General features: G+C 49.6%; 1 protein-coding gene and 1 long non-coding RNA gene across 3 annotated transcripts in view; one reads left to right on the top strand and one right to left on the bottom strand.

Moving 5' to 3' along the window:
* Window positions 1-6,859: 6,859 nt before the first annotated feature.
* Window positions 6,860-13,582, bottom strand: LOC117797507. Of its 2 annotated transcripts, XR_004622520.1 has the most exons (3): window positions 13,453-13,582; window positions 8,220-8,392; window positions 6,860-7,523 (listed from the first exon to the last, which is right to left on the bottom strand). It is a non-coding gene; the product is annotated as an uncharacterized LOC117797507 (long non-coding RNA). The 2 variants fall into 2 exon arrangements; XR_004622519.1 differs by lacking the exon at window positions 13,453-13,582 and having other exon boundaries at window positions 8,220-8,678.
* Window positions 13,583-14,372: 790 nt separating this feature from the next.
* The window catches only part of TMSB4X (thymosin beta 4 X-linked), a 2,727-nt gene continuing 1,380 nt past the window's right edge, over window positions 14,373-15,719 (top strand). Inside the window, exons 1-2 of the mRNA XM_002915055.4 lie at window positions 14,373-14,521; window positions 15,591-15,704. Coding sequence (XP_002915101.1) covers window positions 15,605-15,704 — 100 coding nt within the window. The 5' untranslated portion in view covers window positions 14,373-14,521; window positions 15,591-15,604. The remainder of the gene's footprint in view (window positions 14,522-15,590; window positions 15,705-15,719) is intronic.

Raw genomic sequence — 15,719 nt, forward strand, 5'->3', positions numbered from 1 at the left:
GTCCGCATGCACAGGCATCAACGTTGTCGCGTCGGCACACTGCCTGGCACTCGGTGGCTTCTCTGCTGAATGACACCCTGAAGGGCTGAGCGTGCTGAAGCTTTGTGTGTCGGGAGCCGGCTCCCCATTGCTCCTGGGTCTGAATCCCGCCTTTGTGCGGCCACAAGGAGCCGAGGGCCGAGGGCCGGGGGAGGAGCCTGGCTGAAGGCCTCAGCGAGTTCAGGGAAGGCTTTCTGCTTCCTCGTCTGGGCAGGGGGCTCTTCTGGCCTCAATGCAGGGCCCTATTGGTGGACCAGCTCCAAGCCCTGAAGGCCCATTTATCACGTCGGTGGCTCCCACCTGCCCTTGGAGTGCGTTGCGGGGCCGAGCTCTCAGCCCCCTCCCCCAGTGCCCTTCTCTTCGGAGCCTCTCTTCCTTTCTCTTTCCCCTCTTCCCTCTTCCCTCCCCCAGGAGGCAGACCCAGCTGGGGCAGGGCTGGCAGGAGCCCCTAAGCCAGAACTGTGAGGCCTGAGACTTACCAAGGCCTGTGTGTCTGTGTGTCTGTGTTTGGGTGGATCTGGATGGACAGACAGCTGAAGGGTCTCAGTGTGACCCCCTCAAGGTCGGGTTGCCAGATAAAATACGGGACTCCCAGTTAAACTGGAATTTCAGAGAAATAATAATGTTTAACTATGTCTCAAATATTGCAGGGGATAACTTACCCTCAAAAGTCTTTGTTATTCATCTGAAATTCCAGTGGAACTGGGTGTTTTGCGTTTTGATTGGCTACATCTAACAACCCTCCTGGGGCAATGCGGGCAGCAGTGAGGAAGGGGAGAAGAGCAGATTTGGCTAAGCCCGCACACGGCACTCTCAGGGGAGCAAGGGGGGCCAAAGCCTTCACGGTTCTTCCCCAGGCATCGGAATCCATGTCCCTAATGGCAGGAATCGTGGGGATCACAGGGTGGGGTGAGGCTGCCGTGCTCAACTTCCACGAAAGCAATTATCTGATTACCCCATAATTCATATGGGGGAGCAGCAGTTGGCAGACAGGAGAAGGGAACGGGCTGTGATGTGCTCCATTTCCTCCCCACAGCCACCTCCGCTGTGTGGCTCCTCCCTCCCTTCGAGAAGCCAGCTGGGGTAGCCGGGCAGGGCGGGGGCCTGGCTGAGCAGCCGAGAGGGAGGCAAACGCCCCTCCTGCGCCATCCGCCTCACCGGCTTTCCCAGGCTTATCCCATCCACCACTCAGGTGGCACCCCCCCCTTCATATCCTTCACCTCACGGCTGCGCTGGCGCCGAACTCTCTAGGTCGGCCTAGGAGAAGTCAGTGGAAAGTTACTTGCACATAAACGGACGGACGGATGATGAAACTCCAGGAAACCACAGTTCCTCCCCTGCCGGAGCACCAGGCCAGAGGCCGACCTGCTAGGCTTGGGACCCACTTCTGGCCCCACTACATGCCCAGAGACCTTGGATGAGTCACTTACCATGTGCCCCGTTTCTTCATTTGTAGATGGGATGCCAGCTGCCCTGTCACACCCTTCCGGGGCTGCCAGGAGGCAAGAATAAGCTGGCANCACTTCTGGCCCCACTACATGCCCAGAGACCTTGGATGAGTCACTTACCATGTGCCCCGTTTCTTCATTTGTAGATGGGATGCCAGCTGCCCTGTCACACCCTTCCGGGGCTGCCAGGAGGCAAGAATACTGGTGCAAAATACTGGTAACATTTAAAAATGAAGCGTCTGTACAAATGTACATTTTTATGGTGGTTCAACCTGGCTGCTTCTACTCAGACAAATCCAGTACGTGAATGTTCAGACACATACACACATCGTTGCATGATTCAAAGAGTAGCTTCTGTACCTCACTGAAAATATGATTTTGTTCTCCAAAATGCAAATTATCCTCGCATTTTACAGGCAAACGTGGAAGACACAGCTTCTGTAATTGAACTTGGTGTGTGCTTCAGTTGCATTCTAGAAAGGAGGGATATTGCAGTATGGTCCCTTCGATTTAGGATTATAAGGGTGATACTTAGTAATTGTCCTCCTGCCCCTTTAAGAACAGAAGTTCCTTCAATTGCAGATAAGCAGGAAGTGCCCCTACTCTATCTTGGCTGTGTGTTTCACTTCCTTCCAGAGGTTTTTTTTTCTTACTAAAGAAACCCCAAGTCCAAGGTCACATCTATTTCTTTCAAAGGCCAACTCAACTGCCTTTGTGTTGGTTTCATGAAATTTCTGGGGCAGGAAAATATATATACATATTTTTTTACTTTTTATTTTTAAATAGCCTTTGGTTTTTAGAGCAGTTTTATGTTCACAGCAAAACTGAGTGGAAGGTACAGAGATTTCCCATATGCCCACTGCCCTCACACATGCACAGCCTCCCCCATTATTGACACAAATAATATTTTTAAATATATAAAAGATGAAAGTAAAACATAAAATGGTATTTTAAATATTGGAAAATATAAAAGTAATACATGCTTCTGGTAAAAATGTAAGTGGTATTAGAGTCTCCATTCCCTTTCCCCAGAGGTAACTTCTGTTAATAGTTCTTAAAATTCCTTTCTGGAAATTGTCTCTATAAGCTCACTTTTTTATTTACACAGAGACAGATCGTACAATCTTTAGAAGGCTCTCTTTTTTCTACTTAGGAGTATACTTGAGGGGCACTTGTCTGGCTCTGCTGGTGGAGCATGCCACTCTTGATCTCAAGGTCGTAGGTTTGAGCCTCATGTCGGGTATAGAGATTTCTTAAAAAAAAAAACTCTTGGAAAAAAAGGGTACTTTGGCTACTCTTTCATGGCATCATGAATAAAGCTGCCTCAATCCTTTCCTTGTTTTTTTTTTTTTTTAAGATTTTTATTTAGAGAGAGTGAGAGAGACCAAGCAGGGGCAGGGGCAGAGGGAGAGGGAGAGAGAGAATCCTAAGCAGATTCCACACTGAGCAGGAAACCCGATGCGGGGCTCCATCCCGTGACCCCAAGATCATGACCTGAGCAGAAACCAGGAGTCAGATGCTCAACCGACTGAGCCACCCAGGCGCCGCTCAGTCATTTATCTAAGGGCTGCGTAACTTTCCATTGTTTGGGTGTTCTGTCATGTATTTAATCTCCTAATTAATATACACTTAGGTTAATTCTAGCGTTTCCTCTTACCTACAACGCTATGGGAAAAAGATAGATAGGTATGTGTACGTGTACAAATATATAGAGACGTATCTTGGCGTATCTGTCCGACTATGGCCCTAGAAAACATTTCTAACAGAGGAACCTCTGGATCAAGCTGGAAATGCTGTTTTGATTGTGAGAGCGCCTGGCACCCCTGCAAAGTTTTTACCAGTTTACACTTCCAGCAAGGGCCCGTGAGCACGGCTCTCACTCTCCTTTCCCCGCCTTCTGCCCAACCTCAGACAGTGTTTAACCTTTTCATTTTTGTCAGTCAGAAAGGGGCAGAAAGGGCCTGGTTGCTTGATTTGCATTTGAAAGCCTGCTATCTCAGGGCATCTTCCCGCATTAATCCTGACTCACTGAGGAAGGATTTAGAGGCCAGCCTTTGGAACCGGAGAGAGCTGGATGCCATCCCAGTTCAGGCACTTGCCCATGGTAATGGCCAGGGCCTCAGTCTTTCCATCTGTAAAATAAGCATCCTGGGATGCCTGGGTGGCTCAGTTGGTTAAGTGTCTGCCTTCGGCTCAGGTCACGATCCCAGCATCCTGGGATCGAGTCCCACATCAGGGTTCTTGCTCATCGGGGAGTCTGCTTCTCCCTCCCCATCTGCTGCTCCCACTGCTTGTGTTCTCCTGCTCGCTCTCTCTCTGACAAGTAAGTCAATAAAATCTAAAATAATAATAATAATAAAAAAAGAAGATAAAATAAGCATCCCAAGACCAAGACCATGGGGTGACGGAAAGGCTCCGACAAAGCAGTACAAGGGGCCAGCACGACAAATGTTAGTGTGCTTCCCATCTAAGCAAAACAAAAACCAGAAAACCGGATTTGGACTAGCCCAGTCCGAGGCCAGGGAACAGTTTCTGCGGTGTCTGAGATCTCCCCTTCTTACTTGCTGCCCCTGCTTTAGGGAGGAAAATGCAAATAAAATGCTGAAAGAGAAAACTGAAATGATCACATCACACGGTCCATCCTTCTGACTAGCAAGTGACCTGGGGCGTGTTACGTCTTGGAGCCCCAGTTTCTTTTCTGTCAGATGGGCTGTTCACTTTACCCACCCTGCTCGCTCGGGGAACTAAAAGGGACACAGGGCAGTGCCTGGCTCTGACAAGCACTCTGGATGACCCGTGTGGTTATTCCTAGCCACGGATCCCCCCAGCTGCTCAGCCCACGTCCCCCAGCAGGACTGGCGAAGTCCTCTCGACTCTGGACGATTCGAAACACCTACTAAATACTGGCCTGGTAGAAGGTCAACCTCCGACTTTCTGGCCTGTCCTTGGAGACAATTATATTCTGCAGCGCTCAGCAAGCTGGTGGAGGGACAATGCGCATTTCCTGTTCTCTAGCGGTTGATAAGACCTTTGGGGGCCTACTTTGTGAAAAGATACTTGCCGTGTTTCATTTTTTTACTTTTCTCCTTTGGAAGCGGGGTGCACTCTGAATCCTGTCGCGTGGCTCCCCAGTGACACCGCAGTCACTTGTAAGTGGGGTCGGCACTGACACGGCTTCCTTCCGTGCCACAGACTCTCACGGGGTTTGTGCGTGGTGGGGAGAGGAATTCGCCTCCCCTGAGGATACACTTAATCCCACCAGTCCTGAGGGCTATGGTCTAAATATTTGTATCTCCCCCAAATTCCTATGTTGACCTCGGAACCCCCATGGCCTAGATAGCAGGAGGCGGGCCTCAGGGAGGTGACCAGGTCATGGAGGGTAGAGCCTTCCTGAGTGGGATCGAGAGGCCTCATAGAACCCCCCCCCCACCGCGGAGGACAGGGAAAGAAGTCAGTGACTTCCCACCCCGACCACGCTGGCCCCCTGATCTTGGGCTGCCAGCCTCCAGAACTGTGAGAAATAAACCTCTGTGGTTTGTAAGCCCCTCAGTGTGTGGGATTTCGTTGTGGCAGCAGGAATGAACGAAGACCCTGAGCGAGGAGCTGTCTGTGAAGACAGCTGACACGGCAAGGCCACGTAGGGAATAGAGATGCGGGAAAGAGCGCGTCTCAAAGAACAAATAGCTTCAAGGTGGAGTAGCCTGGCAGGGAACACCTTCATCAGGTGATCAGAGTGAACACCCCCAACCACATGTTGGCCTGAGGCACCTGATTCGAGAGACTGGGAAGGTCACGGCATCCCCTGTATAGGATTCCTGCCAAAATGGCAAAGCCCAAATCTCATCATCAGGAAACATCAGACAAGCCTAAATCAAGGGGATTCCACAGAACAACTGGCCTGTTGTCTTCAAAAATATTAGTGTCATGGAACAGCCAAAGAGGCTGAGAAAGTTCTAAATTAAAAGACACTAAAGGGATCTGACTTCCTAGTGCGCTGCACGTTTCCGGACTGGAATCTGGACCAGAAGAAAAAGTTGCTGGGGCGCCTGGGTGGCACAGCGGTTAGGCGTCTGCCTTCGGCTCAGGGCGTGATCCCGGCGTTATGGGATCGAGCCCCACATCAGGCTCTTCAGCTATGAGCCTGCTTCTTCCTCTCCCACTCCCCCTGCTTGTGTTCCCTCTCTCGCTGGCTGTCTCTATCTCTGTCGAATAAATAAATAGAATCTTTAAGAAAAAAAAAAGAAGAAGAAGAAAAAGTTGCTGTAAGGACGTTATTAGGCTGAGAGGCAAAATCTGAATCAGATTTGTAGGTTAGAAAGCAATATTGTAGCAATAGGAAGTTTCTGGGTCCTGATAAGTGTGCTGGGGCTGTGTCAGAGAATGTCTTGTTTTTTGTTAGATTCGTAAATTGCTGTCGGGGTTTACAAGATACATAGAGAATGAGAAAGCAAATGGGGCAAAATAGTAACAACTGATGAATCTGGGGGCAGGGTATATAGAATTCATCATTGTATTTTTTTCCCACCTGGGAAATGGGAAGGGTTCAGAGACTACCTCCCAGGAGCCAGGGACCAAGGCCAGCCACTTTGTTATGACGCAAAACCAGATCCAGCCTTCTAGCTATAAAAGTAAGGCATTTGTACAAACATCGCCGTAGGGTACAAAATTCGATATTCAAACATTAAAATACCTCCTTCTGGTCCAAACTAAAATTGTGCCCCAGTCTGTAAGTAGACAGAAAAATAGAAAGATTTAAGTCCAAATGTATGCCTTTTCTTTGTGCCAAGGACTACTGGTAGTTAAAAAAAAGGGGGGGGGGTGGTATGTCGGGGAAGCCATTTTCATGAATGAGTAAATTTAGGTCTTTGGAAGCCAAGCATGCAGGTTGAAATCTGAGCAATGGATTCTTGGATGACAAAACTAGCTAACCAAACACAGTACCATCACCATCCCTGCCACGACCACAACAAAACCAGGAATGCTGCTGTTTACTTAGCACTGGGGATACTTCCAGTACCAATAAATCACCCTGCTCTTAGATGACTGACTTTCGTAAACGACTGGCCTGGGCTCCTCCTCATCCGAGGCGTATAAGCTGCTTCCTGAAGTCTTTCAGCTCCTGCACCTAAAATCATGCCGAAGGGACTATGGGCCCACAGCTCCAAGTGAGGAGTTTTGGTTTCTGGCCTTGGCTCTGCTAACCACCTGAATGCCCTTGGGCAGGTTACCTAACCTCTCTGTGCTGGGTTTCATTCTCTGCAAAAAAAACTGGTAGAAATACCCAGCCCCTTTATCTGCATAAGGCTGCTTTAAGGATAAAATGACACAAAAGATGAAAAAGTGCATGACAAAGTTCACAAACACCAGATAAATGTGACTCATATTACACAAGGATTTTATTGGCGCCCAAGATGTAAGGTGACACCTATAAGCTGGTCTTTTTTTTTTTTTTTTTTTTCCCTGCTCCAACTGTTGTCCAACTGACTGTTGCTAAGCCCTTTTGAGTAACCTGCTGGTATGGACCGTGGAATTGAGGCCGGGCGGAGAAGATGAAGGAGGCAATGGTAAATTACCTTTCCAAAGCAGATATTCGGTGGTTTATCTGGTTCATTGATTGCCACCCCACTATGTCTTCCATTCTTGTTCGAGAGACCCCCCTCCCTTCGATCGACTAGGGTCCACAGACATCCAAGAGAGCTTTGCGGAGAATCCAGGGAGTCCATGAACTTAGAAAGGAAAAAATTACATCCTTTCATTCACCTCTAACTGAGCGTTAGCATTTCCTTCAAGGACGCCTGCAGGCAAGTCTCTAAGCGTGGGCCTGCCATAACAAAATACCACGGACCCAGCAGCTTCAACGACACACATGTGTTTCTCACCGTTCCGGAGGCTGGGAAGTCCAAGATCAAGGTGCAGGCACATTTAGTTCCTAATGAGAACCTGTTTCTTGCTTGGCTTGCGGACAGCTGCCTTCCTTCAGACAAACGTTCAGTCCATAACGGCAAGGAAGCTCTCTAGCATTAGCAGTTCCTGTGACTGTGTCAACAACAGACACCGCAGATATTTTTATATCTGTTAACATTTTGCAGATATCTACACACTCCCCGCTATTTTGAACTTATGCTGGATCTGAGACCGACTTTGGGATTGTGTTATTCAGCGCTACAAAGAAGCACGTAGATGACTCCATCTCAGTGTTTAAAACTCTTTTGGTAACTGTATGGAAATCTAATTGCTTTTATTCATTTTCATTCATCTTTTTTTAATTTTATGCATTTACATAACTCTGAGAGAGGGTCTCCGGGCTTCAGCAAATTGGCGTGGCACAGAAAGAGTTAAGAACCAGACTCTCACTCTACTCCCTGACTCCCCTCCCATTTCCTCTGAACCAGACATTGGGGTGTGAGGAAATGGGACTATGATTTACTTTTCTTTCTTCTTCTCTCTCTCTTTTTACATCCCTCCTTTTTTTTTAATCGAGGTAAAATTCACATAACATGAAATTAACACTTCGAGAACGAACGGTTCAGTGACATTTCATACATTCACGGTGTTGCACAGCCCCGTCCTCTGACTAGTTCCCAGACATTTTCATCAGCCTAAAATGAAACCTTGTACCCAGCCAGCAGTTCCTCCCCTTGGCTCACCCCTCTCAGCCCTTGGCCATTTCTAATCTCCTTCTCTCTCTATGGATTTGTCCATTCTGGATGTTTCACATAAATGGAATCCTACCATACGTGGTCTTTGGGATCTGGCTTCTTTCACTCAGCGTGCTTTCCAGGTTCATCCATGTTGTGGATGGCGGAATACTGTCCCGTCAGATGACTACACCACATTTCATTTATCCATTCATCCGTCGATGGGCATTTAGCTCCTTCCATCTTTTGGCTATTGGATTGGTGTTACTGTGAACAAGAAGACAAGCATTTGTTTGAACACATGCTTTTGACCAAATCTATTTGCTAAAGTGAGATTTAGTAACTGTAGGGTCTGTAATCTCTATTGTCCATGTCATCTTTACCAATTCAGACAATTGAGTCCTGGCTATAAATGGCACAGTAAGCGCCTAGAACTCAAGCATCCTTTCCTGGTGCTTTCTTTCTTTCTTTTTTTTTTTTTTAAGATTTTATTTATTTATTTGACAGAGATAGAGACAGCCAGTGAGAGAGGGAACACAAGCAGGGGGAGTGGGAGAGGAAGAAGCAGGCTCATAGCGGAGGAGCCTGATGTGGGGCTCGATCCCAGAACACCGGGATCATGCCCTGAGCCGAAGGCAGATGCTTAACCACTGTGCCACCCAGGCGCCCTTCCTGGTGCTTTCATTTGCCCCGCGTTTGGCCTTTGTGTGAGAAAATGACATCCTCCTCTTCTGGCTTCGGTGCAAATTGTATCTGTGGAATTCCTCCCCAGGGAAGCCTCCTGTGAGTGAAGGCATCAGAGAGAATTGGAGAAGTAGGCAGAGATGGCAGCAAAGGCCTGCTCCTTCCCTGGCCTTGGGACATGCCGGGGAATTCTGATGTGCAGGGAAGCTAAGAGCTGTAGGCATCCTTTGGACAGGACGAAACCACCAGGCAGAGAGGAAGGGAAGAGAACTGGTGTGCGCACCTGGCATAAGCCCTAGAAACATGCGGCGATCACCTGCTCCAAGGGCGACTAGGCTCAGACGGAAGCTTAGCAGAGGGTGCAGAGGCTGAACCATCCCGTGCACACACTCAGACCTCTTCACATGGGGGCATCACAGGTGGGAAGAATCAGAGAGGGCATTGCAGGCAGAGGAAGGGTCACATGAGTAGATGGGCCCATTCCTGGGTCCTCGGAAAAGCTAGGGCACTGGTGGTGCACAGAGAATGAGAATGAGAGGGGCTGGACTGGCTTCATGACTGGTACAAAATGAAAGCCTGGGGCCCTTTGTCCAAAATTATTAACAATTTCAAGATGGCGACAACAGAGCGTGAGGCTGAGCAAAGGGTCTCTGTGAGTGTGGGTGCATTGTGCCACCGCATAGGTCACACGCCCTTGGAGCCAGCCCTGCAGAGGGGAGAGGGTCCGGGTCAGCCAAGGAGGTTGATCTTGGACTATGTGATCAAATCTAGTGCCCACCTGAGCTCCATTTTCCTTACCACGGAAGCCATTAGCTGCCTTCTGCTGATGCTGTGGGAGCTATATTCTATTTAAAAAAAGCATTGACGTCCCCAGAAGAAGCACATTAAAATACATGAACACTTACTACTTGCTAATGATAATTCTGCTTCAAGACAGAATAAAAAGTTTATCACTTTTAACACAGAAGGCCATCAGGAATATGTAATGCCTCCCCTTTCAAGATGTGATTTGACCTGCTAATTTGTTGTAACCAGTGTAATACGAATGACTGCTGGGAAAAATATTAAAGTAGCGAAAAGCTGTGTCAAACTGCCAATGTTCAAGATAAGAATTCCCTTTATTGCAAGTGCACTGGGCTGGGTAGGATGAGGCAGAGAGCAGACTGAATTTCTGTAATGAAATCCTTTGACAATTGAAGCAGGCAACTTTCTAATTTATATGATCCATGACTATATCTGTGTTTCAAAGTTTTAGTGGTGGAAAAGTCGGATGGTTTATTGTGATGGGATATAACTTTACCCTTAGCTGGCCTATACAACAAAATCTAAGGGCCTTATCTTAGGATTCTAGAAAAGGGGAGTATTTAACTGAGGCGGCTTCTGAACCAGCCCATCTGAGTTCGAACCCTGCCTCTGGCTTTTTCTGTGTGGTTTCAGGTAAATTATTTAATCTCCCCAGGACTCCCTCATCGGCAGAATGAGGAACACAACAGTGCCTCTGTCATAGGGTTGTGTAAGGGTTTGGGGAGATTACATACGGAGAGCTCCCCTCTATATGGTAAGCACTCGAAAAAAATGTTATCATTACAGACAGGACTGCTGCTGTTGCTGTTCTTATTTCTTGTTGTTGTTGTTGTTGTTGTTGTTGTTGTTATTGACTCTGGCCCCCACCCGCCTCTCCACATGATTTCCTGTCACTTTCTCTCATTCTGAGCAAGCCCTAGCCAAACTGAGCTCCTCACCGCCCGGTGTATATGCTTGAAGATTCTCCGCCTGCTTTTTCTTGCCGTTGCTGTGCATAGACTGAGCAACCACTTGGAGGGGATGTTGTAGAGGAGAATTCAAGCCACGGGAGGGAACTGGGTTGAATGAGATCCCCCTTAAAGTTGCTCTTGGCTCTAAGATTCCATCAGACCGACAAAGTGAACAGGAAAGTTAGCGACATGTTTCACATTCTCGAGAGCGTTCGTGGACTCCTCTCTGCTTCGCCGTCTCCTGCACTCATTCTTAGCACACTAGCCGAGGGAGCCTTCTGTTCCATCCCACTGAGCGTGAGGTGGAGCTGCCGCAGGTGGGAGTCCTGGAGACACACTCAGGTCGGGGAGAGCTGGCCCCGATGGGCCCGCATAGTCTCGGGAGACAGACCTGTGTGTTTGTTCTCAAGCAAGCTTGCTTAGATTCTCTGAGTGTCAGGGTTTTCAGTAGTAAAATGTGGGTATTAGTGCCCACTGCAGAGGGTGAGAATTGAATTAGATATTGTATACAGACACCCCACTCAATATCCCTTCCCTGTCGTTGGGGGGGGGGACTTGGGCTGTTTCTCTAAGGGGATTTACATGAATGGATAGAGTTTGTGGGGTCACCGGGCATAGTGGGGTGCAGGCAGTTAGGGCAGATGGTAGGAGGCCCTGAAACCGAGACAAAGGGGCCTGGGCTTGAGAAAGCAAAGGGCTGGGAGCTTTGCTGTGGCCACTTTCTTCTGTTCCTTCTCTTCTAATGGCCAGTGCTCTGTACAGAATTTAATAGGTTAAAAAATAATAGGACGAATTTTCAGGTACCCAGACCTCTGTGGCTGTTTCTCCAGCTTTGGAAATAGCTACAAAGCTGTCCCAGGCCTACCCTGGAAAGGAAAATAAAGCAGAATGTGCCCTGACACTTCTTCCTGGTTCCACCAGGCAGGGGCTTTGGAGGTGGGCCACCGTCCAAGGCCGGCTCCCTTGGCACATGGGTGCCCATGAGCTCAGGAAGGCTGGCCAGCAGCAGGTGGGTGCTTCACCCATTTTCCCCCGGAGAGCCCTGAGCTGGGAGCTGTTGCTGCTCTCAGCCTCTGTCTTTCCTCTCAGGTTTGAAAACCCCCCACCTCCATGGGAGTCGCACCCAGCGCACAAACCCTCTTGCAACGGTGGCTTCAGGGGGGCGGGAATTATCCCTCCCATGTGAAGCATTAATACCGACAGGTTTGAATGATTGGGGAGGGGGGAAGCAAGGCGGCTGGAGCCACAGGCTCAGAGTTTGGCCCAGCCGGGTTCAGGGACCTTCCTCATCCCGGCAAGTCAGTTCAGGGCAAGGCCATGACTGTGTATTAAGCAAGGGCCCTCTCCCAGGCGCTGTGGGAAACAAAGCAGCCTGCCCCCTCCCATGCTTCCTGATAGTTCTCAGGCGCAGACTTGGGGGTCCGGGAGGCAGGGGGTGCGAAGACTTTTAGGAACCCCTTAGCACAAATAATAGACAGTGGCTACCGGCTGAGTTATCACAAGGATGGCTCTCTAAGCTCAGTTTCCCCGTGTGTAAACCCCTCCTCATGGTGAGGGGGGCAGCAGGGGGGAAAGGCAGGAGCAAATGTAAAGCACCCATGACTGTGTCCGACTCTTACAAGGCATCAACCAACAGGGATTGTTAGTTTTTATTTGCTATAAAATTAACATAAGATCTCATTTTTACTGGTACTTTTTAAGAGAAATGACGAATCTAAAAATCTCTAAAATTTGCAATTTCAAACACTAGACGTTAATTTTTTCCCCCTCAACGTTCCATCCTAAGTAACTATAATACAAAGCACTTACTAAGTGCTGTGCAATGTCCTGAGCCTTTAGGGCTCCCAAAGAGGTAGTTTATTGCAACGATCCCATTTTACAGACGAGAACCCTCAGGCCCAGAAAAATTAATTCACAGGGCCAGGGTCACACAACCCTTAAAAATATTCCTTTAGTTTGCGTTCCCTTTCATCTGCCTCCTACTCTCTTTCGGCTCTCTCTAGGTCGGCTGACCAGGGGCAAGGCAAGCCCAATACGGAAGACTCTCTTCCTTTTAACAAGTCCCCTTCTTTTCTGTCAGTATCTGAACACAATGGAAGGCTGCTTGCTACCAGCCTGGAAAAATTCTCCAGGCATTTCCAAATTTCCACTCCTCTGTCTCTTCTGGAGACATGGCTCTGCAAGGCCTAACCCTTTTTAAGGGAAGCACCTCGGGGAAAAGCAGCACTGGGCTGGTAGTGGCCTTCCTTTGTATCCAGAGACACTGGGGGAAGAAAGAAGTGATTTTTGACAGCAGCTGGGTGAGGCAACATGGAATCACGGAACCTCCAGAGATGGTGTATCAGGCAGCTGCCAGCTGAAACGGGCCAAATATCCATCCGGCATGATCTTTAATGAGCTTCCACAGTGAAGGGGACTCTCAGGCCAGTCAACTAGGGTAGGGTCAGGGGAGAAGTGTAACCAGAGAGGTGACATCCTGTTTGGAGAGCAGAATGGCGGCCACCCACCAGAGCATGAACTGGAGCATGAACTGGAGCCAGACAGTCACCTGCCCCTTCCCCCCCTCCAAGAAGGAAGTCAAGTGGATAAAGAAATGGGGAAGTCCGAGCTGCTCCTGCAGTGGCTTTTGAGGGTCTGTGTAACACTTGACTTTAATCCCCATGGGACAAAAGCCTCTGCCATAAACGTGATTAGCAAAGGGTTTCTGGAAACATTTCCTCAGGATGCAGAAAGGGATAAGAAGTATTGTGCATACTGCTTGGCGTCTTAAAATGATCTCAAGTAGGTCTTTCCCAACCCGGGGGTCTTTTTGCTTTCACGTGCCATTTGCGGGCACAGGGCACGGTATTCGCGACGGATTTCAGCGGCAAGGGGGTCACTGGTACTCACAGGCAAGGTGCCATTTTGAAAACTGCTCTTCTCTACCGAAATCTCCCATATTTCCAGATTCAACTTAGAAGTGCACTTCAAAAACATCTTGTGCTGAAAAGGCTCTCTTCAAAACAGAGTGAGATTGTTAAATTTAATCTTTCGATTTTAGAGACGATGGGATTCAGTCTTTGGTACTGGACACGGGCCTCCTTAGCAATCGCTTTTATATTTAGGAAAATAAGGAACAGGAAAGTAAAAAGAACTTCCTTATTGTCAGGCAGCAAGTCCATAGCAGAGCTTGAACGTGACTTATTTTTATAAGCGGGGAGGCGTTGTACGCTGTAAAATCCAGGTAGAGTGACCTCCAACCAGCAAATATTCCGGTTATTTGATTCGGGTGCTCACAAAAAATTATAGCGACGAAAAAATATGCATGTTACAGTGAGGAAACTTTTTTGAAAAGAATCACTTAAGGGTGCTTTACCTCCCACCCAATTTCAGGAGAAGCCGGGTGAGAGACAAAGAGGGCCGGGGTGGGGCGAAGGCCCTCGGCTGGCCCGAAAGCTGAGTCACAGGAATCGCACCCCTGCATCGGGCGAGGCCCTCCAGCGCGGCCACCGCACCCTCGCTCGAGGATGTCCGCACCAGACAAAGACAGCTTCGCAGTAAAGGAATGCCTGTCCCCCTAGGTACCACCCAGACCCTTCGTTATCATGCCCCCCCGCCCCCGTCCCCAAGAGCAGGTTTGCGCGGCTGTTGCAAAAATCCATTATGGTAAAATAGACATAAGGGGAGGAAACGCATGATGCAGGAAGTGCTGGGGGAGGAGGCTTTGGCTCCTTTTAATTTTCCGCCGTCGTTGCGGTAAGGGTGCACTGGTGCATGCGGGGCGGGGGTCCCCCAAACGCCAGGCAGGCCCCCGGACGCCGGGGCGGAGACGAGGCGCGAAGGAGTTAAGCGGGCCCGCGGGTGACGTCACCTCATTTACATACGAGCGCGCATATAGTGACGCGCGGCGCGCCCCGCCCGGCATTCGGCGGCGGTCCCTGAGCAGATCAGCCTTCGCTCGCTCGCGCACCTCGCTCCGGTGAGCCCCGGGCCCCTGCTTCCTGCCCTCGGTCCCTTCCCGCCCGGCGCTCGCGCCTCGGCGCCCCTCTCCCTATAGAGGCATCCCTATAGCCTAGCCCAAAGGGTCCTCCCCGGGAAGCCTTTCTTGGGGTCCTGGAGATGCCAAACCCTTCCAGATGCTGGGGAACAGGGTCGGGAACTTGGTGGTTTAAAGACAAAACCCCCCAAGCCGGGCGTTGGGCCATGGCAGCTCCGAGGGAACATTCCGCCCCCCCATCCCCGCCATTATGCACTGCCTCTTAGGCGGTGATTAATCAGGAACAGAAAAATCCTTTGTTCCAACTCACACCCAGCCAAGCCCGGAGCTTCAACAATTAACATTTTTCCTGTAGCCTCTGATGGCTTCTTGGGCTCTATCTGCCCAGATTTAAGGTGGCTGGGCTATACTGCGAAATGGGGGGGGATGTTAGGGAGGGGGGGACAACAACCCTTCTTGCGGGGGTTGCCGAATTGCCGCTAAATGCAGATCAGCACTGGTTTGGGGCAGCTTTGTGCGCGGCCTGCCGCATTGTTGAGCGCGAGTGAGGAAGCAGTAGGGCGGTGGTCGGGGACGCCGGCTGCAGCTGCCGCCTTTGTGAACAGAGAAGAAAAGCAGCCCGGCCCCCATCTTTGGGGGGAGACTCATGTAAAATGCTAGGACTGTGCAGCCTCCGCTTCGTTTTAAGAATTTTTACTCGATCCCACCACCCGCCTCCAACTTGAAATGGCTTCACTATTCTAGCCAGATTTTAATTTTCAAACATTGTGAACGGATAACTCACGGTGGTCAGTTTCATTATTCCGAAAGACTTGCCCCCTAATGGGAGGGCGATTTTCCCAGTTTGGCCCCCCGCATTTGGAAATAATGAAGGGGGGTTCTTTCTTGTGTGTAGAAAGAGGAAGAGCTTTAGCCTTGAATGAAAGCGGAAGGAGGCAGAGGTGGGGTTTCAGGCTGGAGATGCGAGGGCAGAAGCGCATTTCTGAGCCGGGAGAGGCAAGGGTGGGTCGCTCGCTCGATCTCACCCCCCTCCTTGGCTTTGTATATGCAGCTTCCTCTGCAACCATGTCTGACAAGCCCGATATGGCTGAGATTGAGAAATTCGATAAGTCGAAATTGAAGAAGACAGAAACGCAAGAGAAAAATCCGCTGCCTTCGAAAGAAAGTAAGCCCCCCCCCC

The sequence above is a fragment of the Ailuropoda melanoleuca genome, chromosome X (genome assembly GCF_002007445.2).
Source record: "Ailuropoda melanoleuca isolate Jingjing chromosome X, ASM200744v2, whole genome shotgun sequence".
Lineage (NCBI taxonomy): Eukaryota > Metazoa > Chordata > Mammalia > Carnivora > Ursidae > Ailuropoda > Ailuropoda melanoleuca.